General features: G+C 39.2%; 1 protein-coding gene across 1 annotated transcript in view; it reads left to right on the plus strand.

The window, feature by feature from the left end:
• The first annotated feature begins 844 nt into the window (after nt 1–844).
• Nucleotides 845–24,586, plus strand: part of GATB (glutamyl-tRNA amidotransferase subunit B) — a 41,734-nt gene continuing 17,992 nt past the window's right edge. Inside the window, exons 1-7 of the mRNA XM_062574941.1 lie at nt 845–987; nt 3,627–3,777; nt 16,174–16,287; nt 18,540–18,738; nt 19,722–19,844; nt 22,789–22,902; nt 23,957–24,041. Coding sequence (XP_062430925.1) covers nt 845–987; nt 3,627–3,777; nt 16,174–16,287; nt 18,540–18,738; nt 19,722–19,844; nt 22,789–22,902; nt 23,957–24,041 — 929 coding nt within the window. The remainder of the gene's footprint in view (nt 988–3,626; nt 3,778–16,173; nt 16,288–18,539; nt 18,739–19,721; nt 19,845–22,788; nt 22,903–23,956; nt 24,042–24,586) is intronic.

A 24,586-nucleotide genomic window follows, 5' to 3' on the forward strand; every position in this document is an offset into this window, starting at 1 on the left:
AGGTGATTTTAGGTGCCCAAGACTGGCCACCACCTACAGAATACAAGCTGGTTTTGTATCAGTGTGACACTTAACACAAAACCATACAAAACCCCTTGGAGAACCTGAGCCCAAGACTCTTCAAACAGCTAACACAGAGACCGAAAAAAAAATCGACATCTCTCACGCCAGCATTTCTAGGATGACCGTTAATATCCCCAGGATAGGCACAGAACCTGTACAAACAGGTATCTCAGGCTCCTGAAACCCCTTCAGATTACCGCGCAGCCCCCGTGCACGTCGCCCTGCCACATCCTCCGGTAGAAGGGGAAACGCCTCCCTCAGAGGGGGCTGCGCCAGGGGCCGGGCCTGCGCCCGCCGGCGACGGGGCAGCACGACGCAGCGCCCTGAGGGCAGGAAAGGCTCTGCCACAGCGAGGGGACAAAATCCACCCTCCGCTGACCACAGGCTGGGCAGAGCTCGTCCTCGCCCAGCGCCTGGAGCAGGCGCGGGCCCACGGCTGACTCCTGCGCCTCGACCCTGAGGAGCAGCGACACCTGTCGCCCACCCTTCGCCTCGCCGGCGACCGCTGCGCCATCACCGCGCCCAGCGCACGCGCCCGCCGCCGCCATCAGCCGGCGCGAGGCGCCTCGCCCCGCCCCCCGCCGCCAACGGCTGCCTCGCGCCGGCAGGGGGCGGGGCCATGGCGAGGGGCACCTTCCTCCCTCCCCCTCTCCCCCCGGGCCCTCCCTTGTCTGCCGGGACTTGTAGTTTTCCTTCCCGCGCCTCCGCGCAGCGCACCCGCGCGCCGGACTACATTTCCCAGGGGGCGCTGCGGGAGCGGCGCGGCCCAGAGTGAGGCAAAATGGCGGCGGCGGCGGCGGCGCGGGGGTGCGAGCGGGTCTGGCGCCGAGCGTGGCGGCGTGGCGCTGCGGGCGGCCTCCCCGCGCCGGCTCGGGCCGTGGCCTGTAACGCGAGAGGCGGGGCGGTGCCGGCGGGGCAGAGCGGGTACGGTGCCGGGGCGGCGCGGAGAGAGCGGCCGTTTTGGGGTGCGCGGGGTCGGTTGCTGCGTCAGCAGCGCGGGGCGGGAGCGGCCGCGGCCCGTGTTCAGTGCCGCCTCCCGAGGGGACTGAGCCTCGGGGATCGCCGGCAGCGCGTCCCCAGGGTGCGCTTCTTTCCCCGTCCCCTTAAAAAAAAAAAAAAAAAAAAGTTAAATAGCAATTTCGTATTCCCAGTGCGGCTGTGTGCCTTCGGCACGTTTGTCTCTGATAAGATTCCCGTACGGTGCAAGCAATTTAAAAAGCGTTGCGCTCACGTGTAAGGAATATAAACAGCACTTGCACCAAGGACTGCGCAAATGCTCATAAATATTTTTCAAGGGGAATTGTGGTCTAAAGGAAGCTTTCTTATCTAGCAGAGAAATGTGAAAACTTTGACAACGCTGCCCAGAACTGAGCATTTTATTCCCACTGCAGCTGAAAAAGGGTTATGGCCTGTGCCGAGCTTTCATGTTCTCCATTTGTCAAGATTCAGGTTTTCCCGCACAACTGATCACCTAAGTAAGGTTATGTAGACACTAGCAGAAGTTTGCTTCTTTAGATTGATTATTTGGAAGTAGAAATAAAAATAAACTTTGAGCAAGCATGGCAAGAAACTCTAGCTTTCTCATCAGGCTTGCAAGTAGAGCTTGGGGACAGTTCAAGGTACATTTGCACGTGAATGTAAGCACACTGAAGCGAAGCCTGATGCAATTTTTAAAGCCAAGGTGTGAGGGAGAGGCATTTCTAATGAATGTAGGAAAGGATGGGAGGAATGGGCCTGCAGACTTAAGAAAAAAAAAATCTAAATCCTGAGATATCTTTATGAGTAACTGAAAATACCAGAAAAAAATAGTGGGGTTTGCAAACTGAGTATTGTACTAAGCAAAATTAAATTTAATTAAAAAAAAAATCTGATGTGTTTTATTCACTTAACATTTTGATTTCTGATCTTAGTTAAATAGGTGGTTTAAATATCCACTATTTTGCTCTAGTGCTAAAAAGAGATACTGCAAACAGAAGGTTGTGCAAGAACTTATGCATTGATCAATTTTCTACCTTCTTGAGTGCTTTGGTCTTTGATGAAGTGCTATAACACTGACATCATACTTGTTTCAAATTTAGTTTAGTATTTAGAGAACTGTCAGCTTTTTACATTGGTCAGGGTTGTTTCAGGCTTATTGCAGGGAAAAAACACTGAGTTTACACTTCATTTTACACTTCAAAAATTTGTTTTCCCTGCCATAAAAATACATACTACTTTTTATAATGAAAACTGATACTCCAAGTTGAAAGATTTATTTTTTAGTCTTGTCCACATTTATCTTGTCTAGGTAAGCATCAGTATGTTTTGTAGTGAATTGATAAGCATCCTCATACTGTCTTTGCAAAGTTAGTCCCTTGTCCTGCAAAAGCTTGTGTTTGTAGATTACTGTATTAATGTGAGCTGTCCAATTATTAATACTTATGGTAATACATGGTTTGTTTAATTGCAAACACTGGAATCAAGATTGGATCCTTAGTCTGAAACATAGCTAAAGAGCTTTCAGTTTTTGTTTTAATAAAAAATGTAAAAGCTCATTTAAACATCTGAAATTTACTCTTCTATGATAATATCCTTTGTAAAGGAGCAGTATAAATCTGCATCACTAGTTTGGTGTTTGTAGGGATGTCCTCAGCTGTTGGAGGACAGACAGAGCTAAAATCTTGGCAGCGTATTATGTTCACCTTTGGAAGGAACGCTATATTTGATATATTTGTTTAATGCTTTTCCATGGCTCTCTTATCTGCTATAGCTATCTCTGTACTTGCATTGCTGAAGTATCCTGTCATAGAAATGTGATTTCATCACTGAAATATTATTTGTGCCACTTCATTTGTACAAGGCCAAATAATTACTTGCAGAAACTGTCAAGCAATTCATACTGTAAAGGTGACCCTTTTCCCTTGTCCATGTAAAGGTTTTGGATGCGAGCATTGCAGTTACTTTTCAGATGATATGGAGAAGCTTTATTCTGTTCGGTATGTTCAGAGAGCAGTAGCTCTCTAGTTGAAATGATGATTTCTTTGTTATCAGATTACTAATGTTTATGCTGATATGCTACTAACATTGCTCTGGAGAGCCACCTTTCCCAGCATGCAAGTGTCTAGCTGACAAATACATAATTTATTATGCCACCTATCTGTTGGAGATTTATCAAACTACATGAGAAGTAATTGATATTTATGATGATTTTGTGATTTTCAAGGAATACTAAAGTAGGGTTCATCAAGCATGCAGGTTGCCTCATTCATTTCTGTAAGATTTGTCATGTAAGGAAGAGTTAAAAGTTTTTGATCGTTATGTTTTCTTACAGCATTCTCTCCTGTATAACAAAGACACTCTGCCACGTATTTTCCCTGTATACGTTGTGGATGAGTCTCTAGTCTCCAGTACTGTAGCACAACTTTTGCCATTAAATTGTAGATGGATTTACAACTCAATTTGCAATTTTTCTTTACAATTGCATTTTTTTTTGTTGTTAAAAGGAAGACTTTTGTATCTTTCAAGTGATTATGGATGTTAAGTGTCATTTGTACTTTAACTGTATTTCTGTTTTCCTTTTTCAGTCTTGCTTCCTGGGTACCAGTTGTGGGTCTGGAAATTCATGCACAAATTAGTTCCAACTCAAAACTTTTCTCTGGTTCACAAGTCCAGTTTGCAGCACCTCCTAACTCCTTGGTGTCTTTTTTTGATGCTTCTTTACCAGGAACCTTACCAGTAAGTTATGTTCCAGTTTAACTTATGTCAGATTTTATGTTAATCATTTAGTTCAGCAGATGACTTTCAGTGCAGTTCTAATAGTTTGTTCTTTCTAAGATGTGGCTATAGAAGTTCTTTTATATATTTTTCTGTTTGTTGACTGTGTGATAATATGAGCTGCCTAGTATTATTTCTTTTCAGTTTACCCTCTCCTTAGTTTTAGCTACAGATATTTAGTATCTTCTGCTAAGGATAAAAATAAGGAGTGTCTCTTGTACGTATTGAATGACTAGCAATATTTCTCTCAGACCAGAGTTGGGTGTATTTGACTAGTATGCCACACAGGAAATTCCTTAAATATTAGAAGGTACTTAAAATCATATGAGAGAAGAACATCTTAGATTTCCAAACGGCCATTTGATGTTACTTTGCCATATGCATGTTTATGTAGCTCTCATTTACCCTTTGGAATGTCTCACTACAGAGTTACTTGGTTTCCTAAGCAGAAACTCTCTGATTTAGGGTTCCATTTGTATTTATAGTGTAACATAATTAGGCAAAAGAAGAAGAAATATATGTGAAATTAGGCAGACTAGTAAGTTGGAATACCATACTAGCACTTAGCAATGATAATTTATTAGTGGCTACATGATACATTTTTAATGTCACAGTTTAATTAATTAAAATTGTTGTTTGTGATGGCCAGGATAGTGCTTCCGTAGAATTCTCTGAGAACCCAACACGTTTAATATAAAAATAATGGTTAGAAAGTATAACAGGCACTCCTACTCTACAGTGAAAATAAATATTGAATGGACTTAATGTTGAGTTGTGGAACAAACATGCAGAGACTATAACAGGGTCAAATTATCTAATGCAAATGTGCTTTCCTGAATATATTTATTAGAGGTTTGAATTCCAGTTTCAGATGTACTTTTTTAGTCTGTTTGAAACATTTCTTTTCTTCACCATAATGTAGCCTTAAATAGTATTCTGAAATGGAAAATTAATCCATGGCTAGATTTCTAAGGGCTTGGTGTATGCCATGTGATGCTTAAAAAAGAAGTATTTTGATATGTTCATTCTGTATTTACAGAGATATTGAAACTTAATGAAGTAGAGTTTAGATGCTGATAGAACTAGGATTTGACTCTGGTCTCGGTGTCAGTTCAGGGCTGATTTTCAGGTCTAATTATATAGATATGTTGAAAACTCTCCAGAGAGAATGGGAATCTCATGCAATCATTTGGTTTTAGAAGAATCTAGTTAGACTTGAACATCAAAAATGAGTTCCTTTTGTTTAGGGGCAGGTCCTGGAGTTAATAATCATGAAATTTAAACTTAAATGTTCAAGATTCTGGTTTTAGGTCTCCTACTTAACATTTTGATAATGCATAGAAATCCTAATAAATTGTCTAATACTTATCTTCAGTCAAGCTGAAAATCTGCTCAAGAAGGAATAAAAATGAGTGCACTTGCTGCACTAGAAAATTAATAGACACCTATGTTTTTTCTGGTAGCAAACAGGTGGGCTTATTAGCTTAAAATAACAATGTATATTTGTATATGATCGTATTATCTGAAGTAGAAGTGGATGGATTTTGGTGGATTTCGAAAAACTTTAAATATGGGTTAAGAAAAAGTAAAATCTTAATATATGATAAGATTATTGCCTATTAAGTCTTTTTAGAATGTAAATATTTGGACTTTCCTTTAAACTCTGTTTTACTGAGAAATGAAAAAATAGGAAAAAAGTTTTAACAGTGCTGAAGAATACAGTAGTTGTGCTGTTGGTAAGAGAGAATAACTGATGTCTTTATATAACTGGTTATAAGTGTCTTTCTGAGAACTGTAGTGACTGTTTCCAGGGTCACATGGATTTAAATTTGCTGTGGGACCATGAGATGGTTGTAATGAAGAACCATGCTAGAATTACTACTTTCATGTTAGTGCTTTGTGAGGGGACTAGAAAGAACGGTGCTAACAGGAGCTTTTCAGGTTGTTGCACATTTCTGTGCCACTAGTGAGCATGAGCATAAACCTTTGCTGTTGCTATGCCCTGCACAGGAGAGGGGAGAAGAGAAGAATCTGCTCACCCCTTCTGTCTTTCCTTTTTATATTTTCTTCCTGTAGTGGAAGTAGCATATTTTGTGCTTCTTCTTCAAGTAGGACCATCATAAACAGTATCAGTGTCACAGCCATTTCACTGTACTGCTTTCATAATGTACCTCTGAGAGACAGCTGTATTGAAGAACAGCCATGCAGATGCACTCCTCTTTGAAATCAGGTAGAGAAAAAGATAGCTGTGGCAAAGCTTTGATTAAAAAAAAAAACAATTTTAGAAGTAGTAGGACTAAAGGGCACATGCTATGCTCCTGTTAGAGGTAACAGAACCACTCACTAGTAGACTATATAGTATCTTAATTCATTATTGTAAGGATCTCCTTTTTTTTTTTTTTGCTAGATATGAGCTAGATATGCCATGCAAAGGCATTTTTTTTTCTTTTTTACTTTGTAGAGGGACTTGGCAGTGACTTTGCTTGATGTCTTCAGAAAACCTGACATGAAGACAGTATTAAGCTATGTGTTGGCAGCGTATAGTGCAGCATAGGTACCTGTAGATTGATGTAAAATTCTTCTGAGGATCCACTTACAGCCTGATTTACCCTCTTGGAGAATTATGAAAATCTTTATAAAGATGAGATTGGGCTCACAGAAAGCAAAACCAGCTATTCTCATGATTGAGGTGTTTGACTAAAGTTTAATAATAGCTCAGCCATTGAAATAAGATGGCAGATCTAGTAGCTGAAACCCTTGTTGTCTGTATTTACCGTCCTTGTTGCTAATCATAGCATAAGATGCGTATTTTAAATCTTTGACTCCTTTGTGACTAAACTGGAAGAGTGATCCAGTTTCTTTGTAGACAAGTGTGCTAAGATGTAATTTAGGATTTACATGACCAAGGTTTAAATTAATAAAGATTTGAATGAATGTTAGCCCGTCAGTCTTAAGGATTTTGAAATCATTAACACCTTATGCATTTAAACCTCATTCTCTTCACAATGTGAACTGTGTCTCTTCTATCTTTTTTTAAAATAGTGTTTTCAAAACACTTGGTAATGGTCAAGCTCTTGTTTCCAGTGAAGAAAAGATAAATTTCTTTTGACATCAAAAGAAGATGTTTTTGTTGCACTGCTGTAAAACCTCACGTGACATGCTTGATATTATTTTAATATGTAATATTTTTTCTGTTCTATTAGACATCCTTGAGAGCCTGAGAACTCACCTACTGCTGCTGTCCCATAATGTATTCTCTTGTTTTAAATTTCTTTAGTATTCCCTTTGTAAATATTGTTGGAAGGAGGTGTTTGGTCCCTTCTGTATCTTTTCTCAGCTATATGATGACACTCCTGCAATGAAGTACAGCTTTCTCTTGGAACAGAGAGGTGCTAGAACAGCCGTTAGCTTCTGATTCTGCACCTCTGGCAATTTAAACTCCAAACTCTGACATCTCCAAAGCTGGGGAGTGTCGCTGCAGTGGTTTGTGGAAGCTGAGAGTGTGTGTGTGATGCTGTTGCCTTCCGCACCCTGCAACACTGCACTGTGGAATGGCTGTCCAGTGACCTGGTAGGGGTGATTCCCAGTCTGAGAACATGAAGAGTGCTTTAGTCACCCTTCCTACATTGAGGCTGCATCCATCCTTGGCAATGGCAGATACCTGTCATATTTCCAGATATATTGGGTGATAAATTGTCAGGTACTGTGATGAGTTTGGGATGTGTGCAATATCCAGGATTTCCTAATGCATTTGCTTTCAAAGGAATTGAGAGCTTTGTGTGTGATTTTGGTGGATCTATCTTTCATCTGTACATGTTGGAATGAAAAAAGTATTTGAGACTAAAAATCTACAGTTTACACTTTAAACTAGATTTTTGATAGCTGGTGCCTGTTAAACCTGGTGATTGCAACAGCTGTTTTACCAACTTGTGACTTCGGTTTTGTTTCGACATTCCTGCTGGTATGCATATGAATTTACTCCTTTGTACTTTGCTTTCAGAAACCCTACTTCTTAGTTTGCCTTTTGATAACAATCTTTTCAACTGCACACACCTTTCTTGAGGACCTGGGCAGTCTTCTGATCTTTGTATGCATGTTGATTTAGCTGCTGTGATCTACATTTTCTTTTCTTTCGGAAACCACATCATGCTTAGGTTGTTGTATCCTTCTGTAGCTCATCTCAAAAGATACTAATGGCAGTGCCAGGAGAGAAGGTGAGAGCATCTTTGTTTTAAACCATTTGCTTAAGTCTAGGTTCACTTTAATTGTTTGTAATTTCTTTCAGTAAAACTGTGATAATTGTACACTGGAAGAAAAAAAGATATTTTCTTAAAAACTGATGGTACCTATCAGATGATCTCTACTGCAATCCATTCTCTCCTGAAAATATTAAGGTTTGTGACATGCATCACATCATCAGTGTTTAATAGTCTTCTGTTGCTCCCAGTGTCCCATCTTGCTGGACTTGCAAAGTATGTTTATCTCAGAAGAGAAGCCTCTAAAGAGAAGATCCAATATAGTTTTGAAAAGAACTAGAAGACAGAAATATACTTTCAAACCATTGTTTTCTAAGAAGGTCCTGGCAGTTCATAGACTCTTGAATGATGGATTAAAGCCTGCCTAAATAATGACATCAGTTCAGCGCCGTTGTTATGGTCAAGAGTCTTTGAAAGATAAGGGAGGCCTGCTTTCAGGGCTGGGTTATGGGCTTTTTTCCTCCAATTATATTTTTTCCTACTGTCATAAGAACCTTCACAGGCTGAGGTTACCTGTAGAACTACCCTCCTTCATCAGCATCTGTGCTGCCAGTAGGTTTAGATGTTAGAAGTGAGAATCAAACTGTGGTCCCAAGTCTCTGGTGAGCTTGAACAAATGGCGAGTGCCTGGTGAGCTGTTCAAAAATTTGGCCTGCATTTTCCCTTAACTTTGTTGTAAGCACTTGCTTAATCTATGAATCTTTCTTAATAATGAAACTACAGAAAATTTTGGTTTTTGAAAAGAAATGTTATACCTCCCCAGCTACTGCAGTTGCTTAGGTCAGCCTTATTTTTCTCCTTCAACTACAATGCTGTTTTTCTGCAGACAGCTCCACTCTTACTTTGAAGTGTTTGATGACTTCTGCCAATGCTCTTCTCTCAAGCCTTGAAGGTGTCCCTTGTAACTGTTTTATCTCATTTTTTGCTGTGTCTTATTTATTTGTGAGAAGTTGAAACATTCATTCTGGATGTTTTGATCTTTTTGTCAAGGCTAACAGTTTCTGTAGGATTTTGTCTCCTTAGCACCTCGAAACTGTTCTACCTATTGAGTTTCTTCCTTTTTGTTGTTGTTGGCTTTCCATCATTCATCCTTAACAGGTCCCTCTGGCTGATGTAAAATTGCCAGTTAGAACTGCATTGAGTTGATAAAACATCTTACTATCACCCTTTTCAGTAGGTCCTTCAGTGCATCAGTGATGTTATCTATGTATTTTTCTCTTATCTCCTTCTGACTCTTTTTTAGTGCCTTTGCTTTATGCATTTTTTTTCCAACTCTTTGTGGGGAGCGAGCGCTTGCAGCGTCTTGTTTCTTTCGCATAGTTCTGCTACCACTGTTATTGTGGCGTCTTTGATACTGTTGGACAGCAAGACCATTAGATGACAGCAACACAGATCAACGACTCATCTTGCTGGATTCAATCTGAAATTGCTGCTGAAAAGCACACTAGCCTTTCTCAAATAATATTTCTTAGTGTGCTGGGGATTATCTTTTTGTTAAGTTTGAACGGTGAGTGGGTGATTTTGGACAGACAAATTATTGTTGCTTCTGTTATCAGTTATTTTGTATGTGTTGGTAACTTTGAATTAGATTTAGATTTTCTCCCAGTATGCAGAAATTGGTTTGGTTCCAGAGGTCTCGCTTTGGCCAACTCCAAGGTAGTATACGTATGCATGAGTATGCAAATAGTGTTCTGTTAAGCAAGAATTCCTGTAGTAAGTACAGTTCTATTTTTTTTTTTTTTTTTTTTTTTTTACCATTTTGACTTTTCAAAACAACATCTTGCTTCTTCATATTAACAGTTTTTTGGAAGACTTTTACCATTAAAAAAATTATTCTTGCAGTTGCACTAACAGCTAATACTTTTTGAACCCTTTGACCAGGTTCAGCTAAATTTGTCTCAAAAATAGCAAGTTTTTAGAGGTTTTTGTGACTATACTAGCAAACATTCGTGTGAGGGGAAACTCAAATTAGCAATTGATTCTGTATTCCCCTTTCCCCACTGCTGTCAGCTTTATTTGGGCTGCTGCTATTCAGGTATTTGTGACACTTTATACTCACTATTTATACTCACTTTGGGATCTCCTGTGCCAATCTCATCCTGCTAGTATTTAGATGAAAAGAAGAAAAAGTGGAGGGAATCATGGGAGAGATACAGTTGAGGTCACTGCCTAGCTAAAACAAACTAGGACAATTATTCATAGGAAATTAGTCTTCATTAGTTCTGCTGTTCAGAAAAACTTATTTGCCTTTTAAGAAGAAATTTTATTTTCCTTTCTTAATGGCTTTTTGCAAGACTTGTTGCATTTTGTGGCCTTTTGTTTGTCTAAGTAAGTATCTTGTCTCTTTGTGTGATAGACTACTTACGTTTTATTTGTTCCCAATCTGCATGTGGCACTGTCTTACGAGATCTAGGTCAGGAAGACCACACTGGAGGGAAAGATGGCTCATTTTCTGGTGAATGCAAATGAGCATGTTTCAGGAGACTAGAAATGGGTGAAAAAGGGATGAGGGAGTTGCAGCAAAGGACTGGGAGCTTTCATTGTACATAAAGACTGCAACAGGCAGCAGAGAGCAGATAGCCAAGATTCAGAAATGATGGAAAATGACAGCCACTGTGTATCAAAGGTGAAAATTTGTTACAACTCAGAAAACCCACAGAGCTGACCACTACCAAGCCTACAAGCAGAGTCATCTGCAAGGATGAACTGGGCAGCAGTTGGTTTATAAACTGTCTATTTTCTTCCCTACCTGCTTTGAATTTCTCTGAGAAAACCAATCTCAGTTACGTTGAAGAAGCCAAATTCTTTCCTGTCAGTTCTTCTATTTGGAACCAGTTCCAGTTCTGCATGGCAGAAGTTAGTTTTGTTTTAGCCATGGTATGGGTATCAGCCCAAAGATCAGTAGTCCAGAGCAATGCCACTGCACTGGCTGCCTCACTCAGAAAATATGTTTTTTTCCCTTTACACCCTTGAGCCCTTTGACCATGCAGTGGTCTGAATTGATTTTTCTTTCTTTGTTTTTTTAACACTACACTAACACTGCGCTATCTCAAAGGACTGAGAAACCCAGAAGTCAGACAGTAGTTAAACAGCTATGAATCTGGTGATACTCTCCATTTTTTGTACCCCCAAGGTCAGAATTTCTCACTGCTCCTGGTGAATTTATTTGGTCATCACTGTCACAGGAAGATGCTTCCTCCTATTCTAAGCCTTGTGATACAAACTCTCAAACTAGATTTTCAACTGAAAGACACTATGCCCAGTTATCTTTTTGGATACACGTGGAAGTAATATGTTTGAGAGCTGGGCACTGTTGACATGTCTGAGTTTCCTGGTTTTAAGATACACCTTGAGTGTGCATCACTGAAAGCTGGCTTTGCCAGCAGACAAGGTTAAGGACATTAATTTGTTTTGTATAGCAGGATGTATCTTCAGAACCAGATTGCAGAAAAATGAAATTAGAAAATATATTAAGATTCTATTTAACAAAAAAAAATTATCTTCCTTGGCTGCTGCAGCTTCTCAGTTACCATTTCATTCTCTTTCTGTTAATTTAAAATCTTCATTTAAAATGACTGCTCTGCTTCTGCTGCGCTCCCCCCATTTCTTTAGGGATAGGAATGTAACGCTCATCTTAGGGCAGGAAGTATGCTGTGGAGCAGGTGCTGTACTGAAATGCAGCAGACCTAGACTGAAGCTACTCTTCTTTTCAAACTTTAGTTGCAGTTAGAGACTTTATTTTTTGGAACAGATGGGCTCTTTGCAGGCCAAATGAACAATAAGACTGGGATTTGCTTGTTCTTTTTAAAAACTGTTACTATATGCCTAGAGGGAGGGGTCTGATTGTGGATCTGTTGAAATAGTGGGTGATTTAGGGTATGATTAGCTCTTATTTTTAAGGTACATCCTGTAAGTCATATCTACAAGATAGTTGTGTCCTTTTGTGCGGGTGAGCAGACGCCAAAGAAGAACTCTGCATTGAGATACTCATCTGCGGTGTCAGCGTGAAGAGTCACGGTCACATGTAGACCAAGTAGATGTGGGAGCAACTTATTTTGAGGTTTAATTTATGAATGAACTTCAAGGAACCATATGTTAGAGCAAGTTGGGACTTATCATAGAGCAGAATGATGAGACAGAATATAACCATTAGTGGAAGCAAATAAAAATTAGAGGGATATGCAGTAGGAGTAGGAAATATGATTAGATATATCTGTTGAGGTTTCTAAAGATTACTGCCTGGTCTACAGAGAGCTAGCTAAATACATTGCACTAGTTCCTACTTCCAGCTGTTACTTTGAACGAAAAGGAGATAAAATTAAGTATTTCCTAGATAAATAGTGCTGTAGTTAATTACAAGATGATGATTTCTCCCTGATTATAAATGGGAATGAAGGTCTTCTTGGTATAGCTGATTAATATGAAATTACTTTATTAAAATATGTGACTTAGAATCAAAGAATTTTAGAATTTCTGGGGAGTGACTCTGATTCTACAATATTTAGTACAAGGAATACACTGTTCTATATCTATATCCATATCATCTGACACTGAGGTGCCACTGCCATAATAAATATTTTTTAAAAGAACAGCAAAAATAAATTTTTTCCATGCAAGTCATTTAGGCAATTCCTTTTTTTTTTCATTCATTCTGTGTAGTACTCATTAGCAAAACAAGTAGTTCTCTTAGTATGTAAAATATTCTCTTACTCTCTTAATATGTAAAAATGATTATTTACTACATATAGAAACATGTATTTTCACCTAAAAAAAAGAAACAACTTTCTTTAATGTGTTAATACAACGAGCAAACCTGTTGGTTAAAAAAACTGAACCTGTTACAAATTGAGTTTTGGTGGGAATTTGTGCGGTTGGGTGTATTGTGAACAGTCTTGTATTTAATACAAAGAACTAAATTGCAACTAAATGATAAATTTGTGAAAGGAATCTTTCTGCTTGGGGAAAAGATGTAAAGAGCAGACAAATATCAGAAAAAGAGAGATCTTTGCTGGATTGTTCTTTCATTCCTCTGGCCTTCAGTTACCATGGTGCTCTAGCCAGATAACATAGCTACATGGGAAATGATGCTGTTGGTGGGATGCCACTGGTAAGGATTTTCATTAATTTCAGTACAAACAACATCTTCTCTTCTGGTATCTTTCCTGGAATTTCTTGAAATAAATATCTGTTGGGAATGTCTCAGTTTTAGAAGACCAGAAATATTTAGGAAGGCTTCCTAGACTCTTGTGTTTTGTCCATAGCTATTCCAGGAACTACATAGCTTTCTTTCAAGGCCAGCGCTTTGCTAACATACTAGACTGGCAGCTTGTCAGTGCTAGCCAGTAATTTAAATCTTCAGTGCTAGTCAAAGCTGTCAACTTAATAACAGCTTACAACATAACCAAGCTGGGGGGACTTATTCTAGGTCATTAGTGTGGGAAGTTTCACGTACTGAATTGATATTTATCACTGAAGATTATTTGAAAAGCTAGACTTGTTCCAAGGAAAAGTAGTAGTTTGCCTAACCATCTCTGCTTTATGTGCACAGCTTTGATCATAAAATACTGGAACAAGTAGTAGTAAATTAGTCACTTTGGAAATGGAGAAAAATTAAGCAGGTAGCTTTTGATTTTTAAGGAAGTAGAGTGTCGGCATATTCTTAATTGTCAAACAGGGGAAGGGAAGCAGATTGGCATGGTAGATATCTCAATATGACACTATGGAGAAGATTTAATTTGCAATGTCTTTTATCACCACAGAGGTCAATAAAGAAATAGCGCAGGAGGTTTTACTAGTGCATGAGTAATGATGCGTATGCATACAATGATTGGGTTACTATGATCCAATCTGTTGGGGATACATATGCATCGCTTTAATCTAAATACCTAGCAATATTGCATAGAAAATAATCGATACTTCACTTTTTTTTTTTTTTTTTTTAACAATTTTTCCCCACAGCTCCCAAAATGGCTCATCAGCAGTAGTGCAGAGGCTCACTAATGTAAAACATACGTGGGGATTATTTTCTTCACCCTAAAGCAGTATTATCTCTTAGGCTGATGAGTAAAATGTACTGTACTTTGAAATAAAAGCAGAAGAGCAAGTGGTCAAAGGTGGTAATTGTTGTGCAGTCGCTATCAAAACTCTACCTGTGATTGCTGAACCTCTATGAGACTCTAACTTACTGCAACTGGTGGCTTGGGTTTTACTTTGTTCTCAGGTTCAGAAGCATTCATCATCCTTCACCATCAGGAAACATTATAGTAAGCTATTGAGCATTTGTCCACTGTTTTTGGTGCAGTAGCGTTTTGAGTCTACCCAGTCCTTATAGAGCTTGATGGTTTTCGGTGATCACCTGTTAAAAAGACTTGATTGGCATAGATTTTCCTAGCTTGTAAAGCTGAATAGGCTCATGCCATAAGGCTTTATGTACATTGCTTATGTAGTTAGAAATGTTAGGGTATTTTACGCATTCAACAATTAGACTAACGTTATGATCAGCTTACTTAAACAGTAAAAAAAAAAAAAAAAATCTGTACTGTCTGGAGGATAAATGCTATTTTCAGCACTTAATTGCTGAAAATGGAAGCATATGCTAGGTAATGAACTGCAGCTATGATGCTAAAATAAATTAATATTTTGAAGTTGACTATTTTACCTTATTTTACAGTCATGACTAATTGGGTTCATTTTACTGCCGAACAACATTTTTATGAGAAATAATTCTTCCTTTTTCCTCTTTCAATATTTGCTTTATGTGTCCTTTAGAATTTTTAATAAATATAATCTGCCCCAACAGGGTGGTGCACTCATTAGCCATATATAGTTACACTCAAGATTTGAAGCAATTTTTAAGTTTCTGTTACATGAAGAATTTCTGTTATTTTTCAATGAAATTTTGATTTCTCGAATACTAGAAAACTAAACAGAGAGTCATTTAGCAGTGAAGTAGGTGATAGGAAAAGTATGCTCAAACTGTTCTCAGAAGTCAGGCTGGTGTATAATAAAAGTAAATACTCAGAAATAGTGAAGAAAGTAATACTTAAGATCTACACTTCTATTTTCTGCTGAATGTAGATGAATTTTTCTAAATTACTGTACCTAATGTGCTGCTTTAATGGTCCTTGTGGAAGCAGGACTTCTTGGCAGCTGTACAGAGCAAAATAAGATGGATAAAGTTGTGCTCTTGTTTTAAAACATGGTAAATGTGAGCATGTCAGAGATATATTAAGGCAAATTTAGTCCTCTAGTCCCCTTTTTTCAGTTTTATCAATTTAATGTTAGTTGAACAAACTGTTAAATTAATGAGAATACATTTGAATAAAGCATTAACTTTGGGACCCTGCTTGCTAGTACTTTTCGGAATGGCATTATTTGTCTCCTCAATTCTGAGCCAACTTGGAAGGTAGAATAATGTAGCACTGAGAGTGCTGGGTTGCAGAACTGCAGCCCCAATTCAACTCTTCCCGTCTTCACGAAGGCCCTACTGGGTCTTCAGATCACGTGGCATTCTCCAGGAGCCTTAAGCTTATGGATTCCTTCGGTCCTAGAAATGCATGTGTGTCTGCAACAATGGGATTAATTGATGTCTCTTTGGTTCCATTGTAGCAAGCATATAAATGTGCTTAATTTCATCCTTGTTCAGTGAAGCACAGAAGTCTATATGTAACTTCTTAGGAATTCAGTGTCGGCACTGGTGTTCTAAGGCATTCTACTGAAATGGCACCACAGTCCCTAACTCAGAACCCTTGTGTTCCCAGTGAGGTGGCAGCTGGGTACAAGTCAATTATCATTTGCTGTGATTTGTCTTTTGTATATTTTTGAGAGTGCAAGAATACAGGGGTATTCACGAAAGTAGCAAGCCAGAACAGTGCACACCGCCTTCTATGGCATGATGAAATGTTTTTTCATCTTAAATTTTTGCAAATTTTTAGCTACAAATGCTTTAATGATGAATAAGACCTACCCACACCAGGAAAGAAATGTAATGCCATCTGAAGGTGAGCAAAATTGAATATACGCTCCATATAAGGCAGCATGTGGAAGATGCATTTGTTACATAGTGAATATCTGAACAAAATCATGTGTCATGTTTCCTTAGGTTCTCAACAGGAGATGCGTAGAAGCAGCAGTGATGACAGGCCTGGCACTCAACTGCAGCATAAACAAGAAGTCCTTGTTTGACAGGAAACACTATTTCTATGCAGATCTGCCTGTAAGTACCTAGTATAGCTGGTCCCTTTACAGTTGTAGGAAAGGTCAAGTTGTGGAGTATGGGTGGCAATAGGGTAGGAGTGAAGAGATGCTTATTCTGTTTTCAGGCTGCTCACTCCAACAGGATGCTGTGCTGTGCTCTGATGAATAGACAGCTGTACCCTGGTGCTTACTGATTGAATATGATTGCTCTGATTGCTGACTCCTTGCCTAGCTACACGATTCCAGTGGCTTAATGTAATTGAATTGGGAGCTGGAGCTACTCTGCCCCTTAAGTTTTCCATTCCTGGCATTTACTACTAATTGTCTGTCAGAGTGAAAGCAGTCTGATCATAGTCCTTCATGTAAAATGAATGTATGACAAACACAGCTTTCAAAGGTATAAATGTAAATAGTGTCTTTTTGCTCTGATTAAGAACCTAAAAATATTTAATTTCCCTTTAAAACTTGCTCAGTCAGGAGTTCCAGTAAATTTAAAAGTGAGTCTTTGTACAGTTTTCGTATTTGGAAGAAAGTAGCACTGAAGGTTGAATGCATTTTACTGCACTTGGTGTGGATGAAAGAACGGTGAAATCAGTTAAGAACCTGACTTCTGTAATTACAAGAGGATGTAGCAGAGTTTGGGCCTTTTTTCTGTTTTAATGACGTTAAACTTTTCTAATTATAAAGATGTAAAGAGGTAAAGAAATCTCATCCATTTGTTTAGAGGAGGAGAGTGAGGTAAAAGAGGGTGTGTACATACTGTGTGCTGTCACTGCCCCATGACATGAACTGCAGAATCCTCTGGTCAGATAAGCATGGAAATTTGGGTCAAGGCGATACTGGCACCTTTTACTAGCTTGAAACTTGTAATTACGGTTTTCTAGCGACTGGCTTCTATTGTTAAAGACACTGACAATAAACTGCCCAACCTGCATTTCATAGTGAAATGATCTAGTCAGGAACCCTGTAATACGAGGCTGAGTTTAGGCTAATGAGCGGTATAGAACAGAAAAAATAATCTTAAGGTCTTTTGACAATGAGATTATTGTTAGCTCTGAAAATGAGACATTGGATGGTAAATGGAACTCTTTCTGTTTATTGTCACTCACTGTTTGAGGCTTTAAAAAATCATTTTAATGAGAAGCTGTGGGAGGTGGGAAACCTATGTGTTTAGCATAGACTGCATAGAGTCAGTTATTTTATTTTTATTGTAGTGATCATGACTAGAGGATCATGCACTTCATTGTCTGTATAAACTGAGGTGTTCTCTGTGCCAGACCATTGCACTCCACCCCAGCACACTGCTGCCATCTTCAAACTTTAGAGTAGCAGCCTTCCTTATTGTAAAACAAACAAGTACTCCTCCCAAATCTTTAAAATTTGACAAACTTTTTTTTTTTTTTTTTTTTTTTTTTTTTTTTTTTTTTAATTCTCACTGCTGAACTTACTAGCAAGGAGGAAGATGTAAGGACTCTACCTCAACAGAATAAATTATTCGCTCCTGTATTCTTAGGTCAGTGCAGTGATTCCAGTACTTTGTCGCTGCCAACCTTTTATCTGACTGGCAGTTTCCTCCTTCAGTGGAGCCCCGAGTCTGCTGTGGCATTTATCAGTTGTGTGCCTTATGTGGAGTTGCAGTGTCCAGCTTGTAAATTGCTGCATTAATGAAACTGAGCTTTCTCAACTAAGCTTTCTCATTTTCTTGATTCCCCCCCCCCCTTCACCTTCCTCCATTTCTCTTCCACCTAATAAATAGGTGCTGAACAGGCAGAGAGGGAAATTCAACCTGACAGGAAGATGAGTGATAGTCCAAGCTTGGGGATGGAGGTACGGTTAGTGTCTTCAGAAAAAATACATCATGATCAGAGAATCACAGGTGTAGAAGAACCTTTTCTAGTCCATTTCCTGCCCTAAGAAAGCATCAGGAAAACTTAAAGTCATCCACGGCAAGTGTTTGTGCAGTTGGTTATTGATCATTTTTGCATTAGTGTACTATCTTTATACTTGCCCTTATTGAGGAGCACTCTCCTTTTTTTTTCCCAGACCTACAACCCAGCACAGTTACTTTGAGTTCAAGTCTATCTTCCAGTTTGCTTCTCTTTCAGTGAAGCAATACAGCTTGTGAATTTGTGCATGTTTTCTATCGCTGCACTTAGGTCACTGTGGAAAATGTTGCATTTTCCGTTTTGTTTTTAGTCTCTAATCTGTGTTTGGCTGTGCTTTCTGTAAAGTGAATGTTTTATTTGACTATACAGCTAATTTTGTTGACAGGCTGGCTATCAAATCACTCAGCAAAGAGTTCCTATTGCGGTGAATGGGAGTCTGTCATACAGTTTGTGCATAGACAACAAAATGAGCCAGATGGTGACCAAAACCGTGAGGATTAAGCAAATCCAGTTGGAGCAAGACAGTGGAAAGAGTCTTCATGATGATGCAAGGAGCCAGACTCTTGTTGACTTGAATAGGGCTGGTAGGCTTGGATTATTTTCCTATTTTTTCTTCCTTTCTGTGTAAGATTAGTCTTTAAAGTTAGATAGGTAACAGGGAACACGTAGAAAATTAAAGCTAGCTGGTGTCTGTTTTCCTGAAAATCAAAACACATCAAAATGACCATTACATTTGCAGTAGAGGAATGCTTGCATTTTTTAATGGTCATTGGGCCTTTCTTGTCATTGTTGACTGATGGCATTTGGCAATAGCAAGTTAGAAATCTGTTGGCTCCAATTACGCAAAACTGTCAGTCACGCACAAGCCACTCAGCCCAAAGAGCTATTTAAGCTCTTGCCACTGTAATCATCGGATTTTTTTTTTAAAAAAAAAAACAAAACAAAAAAAACCCTGCAGACTCTTAATGAAGCAAGTTTGTATGTAGAAGGAATAGCTGTTGGAATCATCACTGCATGTGTCAGGCGTTTCTTTTAATTGCTAGCTTTGAAAAAGTGTAGAAAAAGCTCTCTTTAAACTTTGAAACTGTAGACTAGTTGAGCCAAGTTAGTACACAACACAGGCAGTAACCTGGATGGTGTAGCCTATTGTGTCCATTGCTCGTATTCTCTGAAAACTGGATTCTGAAACTAAATGCTAGAGTACATCTGTTTATAGTTCTGTCTGTTCTAAAATTAGCTTAAGAAAAATCAATTTGAATCTGAAATCAGACTGGTTTTAAATAGCCGTTCTCTGAAAAAAAAGGCAGAGAAGTGTTTCCTTCTGTTCTGCCTGTCATTAAGGGCTGGAGGAATGTCTGCAGGTTGCCTATTGCTTTAAAAAATAAAAGGAGGAAAAGGTTTTGTAGCAATCTGCAGCTAGGCCCATTGTGACAGTTACTAAATAATACATGGAGGTTTATTTTTTTTCAAAAAAAGCCCAAGTGCTTTTGTGTGTTTAGCCAGTTGCACTCTAATATGCCAAGATCAAAAGCTGTTGTTGGAAATCTCTTGTCTCTTTTGCTGATAGGAGTCGGCCTTATGGAGGTTGTCATGGAGCCCGATATGTGCTGTGGGGAAGAAGCAGCTGCAGCAGTCAGAGAGCTTCAGCTTATTCTTCAAACACTTGGGAGCAGCCAGGCAATCATGGCAGGTATGGAAGGGGGAGGGGCACATTCCCTTGTCACCTGTAATTCTTTGCATATCCAGGAGTTTTGCAGCTTCTGGTTATTTTGCTCTACAGTTGCTTAATACAGCCTTTTCTCATTGCTGTTTTTAAAATTCTTAGAGCCTGTCCTAATGTCTGCCATGCTTCAGATGTCCTTAAGGGCCCACTTTCCTCTGCAGAGCTTTGCAGTGTTAGATTTTATATCACTTCACATTAATTTTCAGGATAAATTAGTGGGCAGGAAGGAATGTACACTTCTTGTGGTGTTTCTCCCTGTCTGTCCTCATCTTGCTTGCCACAGAGCTGCAGTCCAGAAGCTCAGTAGTGATGATTAGTTATAGAATATGGAAGTTACGGGCCACAGTCAGTGAGAGCATGGATTGTGTCACAAGCTGTGTGATAGGTCGCAGTTGGTCACAAGATCGATGTAAGCAGTAAATCTATATTAGTGTTGGATGAGACAGAGTAAGTGACAACCTGTGGCAGATCTGGGTACTGGGATTTATTTAAGAACCAGTGAGATTAGAGATTTTACTTTATTATTTCACACACTCCCTCCCTGACCTCCAGCATTATGTTCACTAGGTCTCAACTTCATTTCCCAGTAGGGAGATCACTGCTGGACTGGGGAGGTCAGACAGAAAGTCATCTCAGTTTGTGCGCAGCTGCTTGCAGCTACCAATCTTGAGCATTACCAGCCTGTGGTTGCAGCTTGCAAGTAACAGGCTTCTGCTTGAGAATTTAAAAGACAATTTCGGTCTTTCATCCACAGACACATATATATCCAAATATGTGTTGCCTGTTAGTGTTCACAATTTAAACTGTTTTTTTGCCTGTAATGATTGGCCTTACTGATCTAGCAACAAATTCAGGTCGTAGTATAAATGGATACATCTCCTAGAGAGCTGAGTTAGAGCAGCCCATGTATCACCCAAGACTGATATGACCCAAGAAATGTTGGCTAGTGATTTGAATCTAATTTAATGTAGAGAAGGAAGTAATAATTGCTAGACATTATATATGTTGACACAGTACCTTGCCTTACCTGCTTTTTCTGTCAGAATCTTTTCTCGTGCTAGTTTTACACGCATCAGATGGGGGATGGTTGTTAAAATTAAGCATCCATTTTGGACACTTCTTCCCGGGTCATGATACACATACCCTTATATCATCATTTATCATTGCTGAATTTGACCTTAAGAGTTCCGTTGGAATTGCACTGTGGTATCTTTTGATGCAATGAGATTTCTGACTTTAAAGGAGGATTCCAGCATCGGAAATATTTTCCCTGTAGTATAGTTGGCTTTAAAAGTATTTGGAATTTTTTTTTTCCAAGTGGTGTTTTTAAGAGCTTTCTACTGTGTTTTTCTTTCACCATAATTACTTGTTTTCAAATAAGGGCTTTACTTGCTCTCATTTTACCTTTATTCTACTTGTATGTTCACGGAATAGAAGCACCCAATTTTATCAGCTCTTACTTTGTTAACAACAGACAAATGAAAACATGATTTCATTGCAAGATGATCAAGTGGGAAAAGAAACTGGGCTTGCAGGGAGAAAACCTTTTAAAGAACACATGGTGCCTGGCTCTCCTTTCACTTGTGGTTGATTAACTTCATTGTCTTGTCAAATTGACACCTGCATCCAAGTAGAAGCAGACCGTGTCTCAAAATGAAGCAGGGACAAGACAAGAATATTCCTCTGTTGAAACAAGCACTCGTTTCACCCCAAAGAATGAGCCCATGCAACTTCTCTTGAAAGAGATGCTGGGTCACTCCAGCACCTTTGTCCTTCATTTACATGTCTGGCAAGGCTCTGTGAAGACAGAGAAAATTAATGTGCTGACATCCAGCCTACTTTTACAGCGTGTACCAAGTCCTCTCTAGTCAACTTACATCCATTAACCTGAATGGGTTCTAAGCTCTAGACTTCTTTGCAGGTTTAACACTGAGCTGTTTTGCATTTTCTTAGTAGTGCTGCTGTATAGAAACATCACATGTTTTGTTTCTTTTTGTCTGTATTTGAAATTAAACGACAAAGAGGAAGTCTAGAGACGTTCTCTGTGCAATAGGGAAAAAATGATGTGTATTTTATAGTGTAACCTCTCACGTTTCTTTTTTCCCTCAATTGACAAACAGTGGTAAACTCTTCTTAGAAGGGATGTATTTAGATGAAAAAGATTTGTAAGGATAAAATTCTGAGTTACTTGTGATTGAGTCAGAAAATATCCCTGAGAACATTAGGCCATTTTTGAACTGAAAGTGTAGGAATTTTATGTGTAACTTTGTGTTCAGTTTCAGTTTTTGGCAGCCAGGGAAATTTGTTTGGAAGAGATTGCAATTACTTCAAGCAGAGAGGAAAAAAATTACAAAAAATCCAGTTTCTGACATTTTGTCCTTGAACTGTAAATTCCCAAGGACACCTTAGTAAATCTGTTCAACATAACTGCAAGTTTTTGTGTTCCGTTCTAGGGTAGTATGCATCCATCAAATTGTAATTCCAGAAGGTGTTTTTGTGCTGTTTTTAGAGGAATGGAAGCTTTCAGTCCACCACTATAAATGAATAAATGACTTGTCTAATTCTGCCCTTTCTTTAAGGGCTGTGAATCAGTAACTCTTCTCACTATATGGCTTAGAGGATCTGCCCTTTACTGCACTATACAGTTTTCTCTGAGAGGAATGATGAGTGATACTATTAGAAAAAAAAAAAAAAAAAAAAGGTTGTAATCCCAGAAATTTTGAATGATTGGCTCAGAGGTTTGAAATGGAATCACAAACAGAAAGCTATTATGAGATAGATGTTACTCATTTCTGAACACATGGAAGTCCATTATTAATGCTCTGCACATAATATGCAGTTTAATGCATGCCAAGGTTTTCATTCCAGTGTAGAGGGCAAACTATTCTGTTGATGAGGTTTCCTTTTACAGAGGGTCAGCTGAGAGTGGATGCCAATGTTTCTGTCCATCACCCTGGAGAGCCTTATGGAGTGAGGACTGAAGTGAAGAATATCAATAGCATACGATTCCTGGCAAAAGCAGTAGGTAAATGATGGTAACTTCATTACTGGAGCACTGTAGACATTTTATGTGGTCTCAGTAAGTGAAATATGTCAGGGCCCTGAGTACACTAATAGGTCTTAATTGCCCTGACTACCTGGACCTCCCATCCATGCTCTCTGCCCATGGGTCCAGGAGTCCCATTTATGCTCCGGCCTCAACTTTGCTTGAACTACATCATAGATGTGCCTCTTTACAGTCCTGTCTCCTGATGGGCCTTGGACCTACATTGTAGTCTGACTGGACTCCCTGGATGGACCCTGGACCTGATACACCCCCTCACCCTGACTGAGACTGTTGATGGAGCCTGTTACTAGTACACAGCTCAGCCCATGCTGTTCAGGCCCTGTGAGACTGTCCCCAGTCAGTGAGGGCACTGCTTGTGCTGTGGTCATCTTTGTCTCCTGGCTTGTCTCCCTGCTCTTGCTGTTCCCTGACAAAATATATCTTGGTATGGGGTACCACAGGGGTAGCCAGCATGTTAGACTGCAGTTTTCTTGCAGAGGTGACTCTATGCCTGCAAGAAAGCAGATGATTCAATGTTCAGGATGTTTAGTTTTGATCTATATTTTCACTAGCCCTGTGTCCTCAGATGAAGCTGGTTGCTTTCGGCTGAGTACAATAGACAGTGTGTGTGAAATTCAGAGAGCATGCAGCTGCAGCTTGGGTATGAGCAGGAAAGGATGATTATTACATCTCCAAAACAAAACTGGCATGAAGAAGATGAGAATTCTCATTCTAAATGCTCGGCTGGGTGATAAGAAGGTCACTAGGAATGCGTGGCTTGACTGCAGTGCCTGGGAGAAACATTTTCTGTTTTAAAGAGAATGAAAGAAAATGAGGAGAACATGCAAAAGAAGTAAACAGTGCTAGGGAGAGACAGTGACAGTGATAATTTTGCCTGTAACTACTGCTGTTGATTTCATTAAGGTTAAAACAAAAAACCTTTCCATTATTACATAGCAGTGAAAAAGGAAATAGTCAAGTGTATAAAAACTAATTGTGTGGTATAACTGGCTTCTTCTTTTGTTGCTGTCAGATTATGAAATACAGAGGCAAATTGAAGAACTTGAAAATGGAGGAACGATTCTGAATGAAACAAGAGCTTTTGATTCCAAGCTTGGGTGAGCTCTTATTTTAGAAGAATAGTGGTAATAGCGGCTTTAGAATGCCAGAGATATCAAGTGACATGATCAGGAGAGATAGCATGGTATCGCTCAAGTTCAGTCTTTTAAAGCGAATGTTCACAAGCATAGTCCTGTCACAGATAGTAATTTATTCTTAAAGTTGAGGTTTTCACACAACACATTATGTACAGAGTTCCTGCTCTGCAGTCTAAACGAACAAGACAGGCAAATAGTGGGAGGGAAGATGGACGCAGAGAAGTAAAGTGACTTCTTTGTAGACCCATAGTGCTAAGACATTGGCAGATTTGGGAGCAGACCTAGAATTAGGCCACAGCAGCTCTCCACGTTTACACTTGGTAGTCTCTTCGATATAGCAAGCTTCTGAAAAGAGAATTAAATTCATTTGAATTCTGTGGGTTTTTTTCCTTCATTAAAGCATCCAGTAAGGATGAGTAGGAAAGGCTGTAGAGTAGTGCCCCAGATGCACTCAATTTGTAGCCTCAGAACTAGCAGACATGTTTTACTTACTTTACCAAATGAAC

This window comes from Rhea pennata, chromosome 4 (genome assembly GCF_028389875.1).
Source record: "Rhea pennata isolate bPtePen1 chromosome 4, bPtePen1.pri, whole genome shotgun sequence".
Classification (NCBI taxonomy): Eukaryota; Metazoa; Chordata; class Aves; order Rheiformes; family Rheidae; genus Rhea; species Rhea pennata.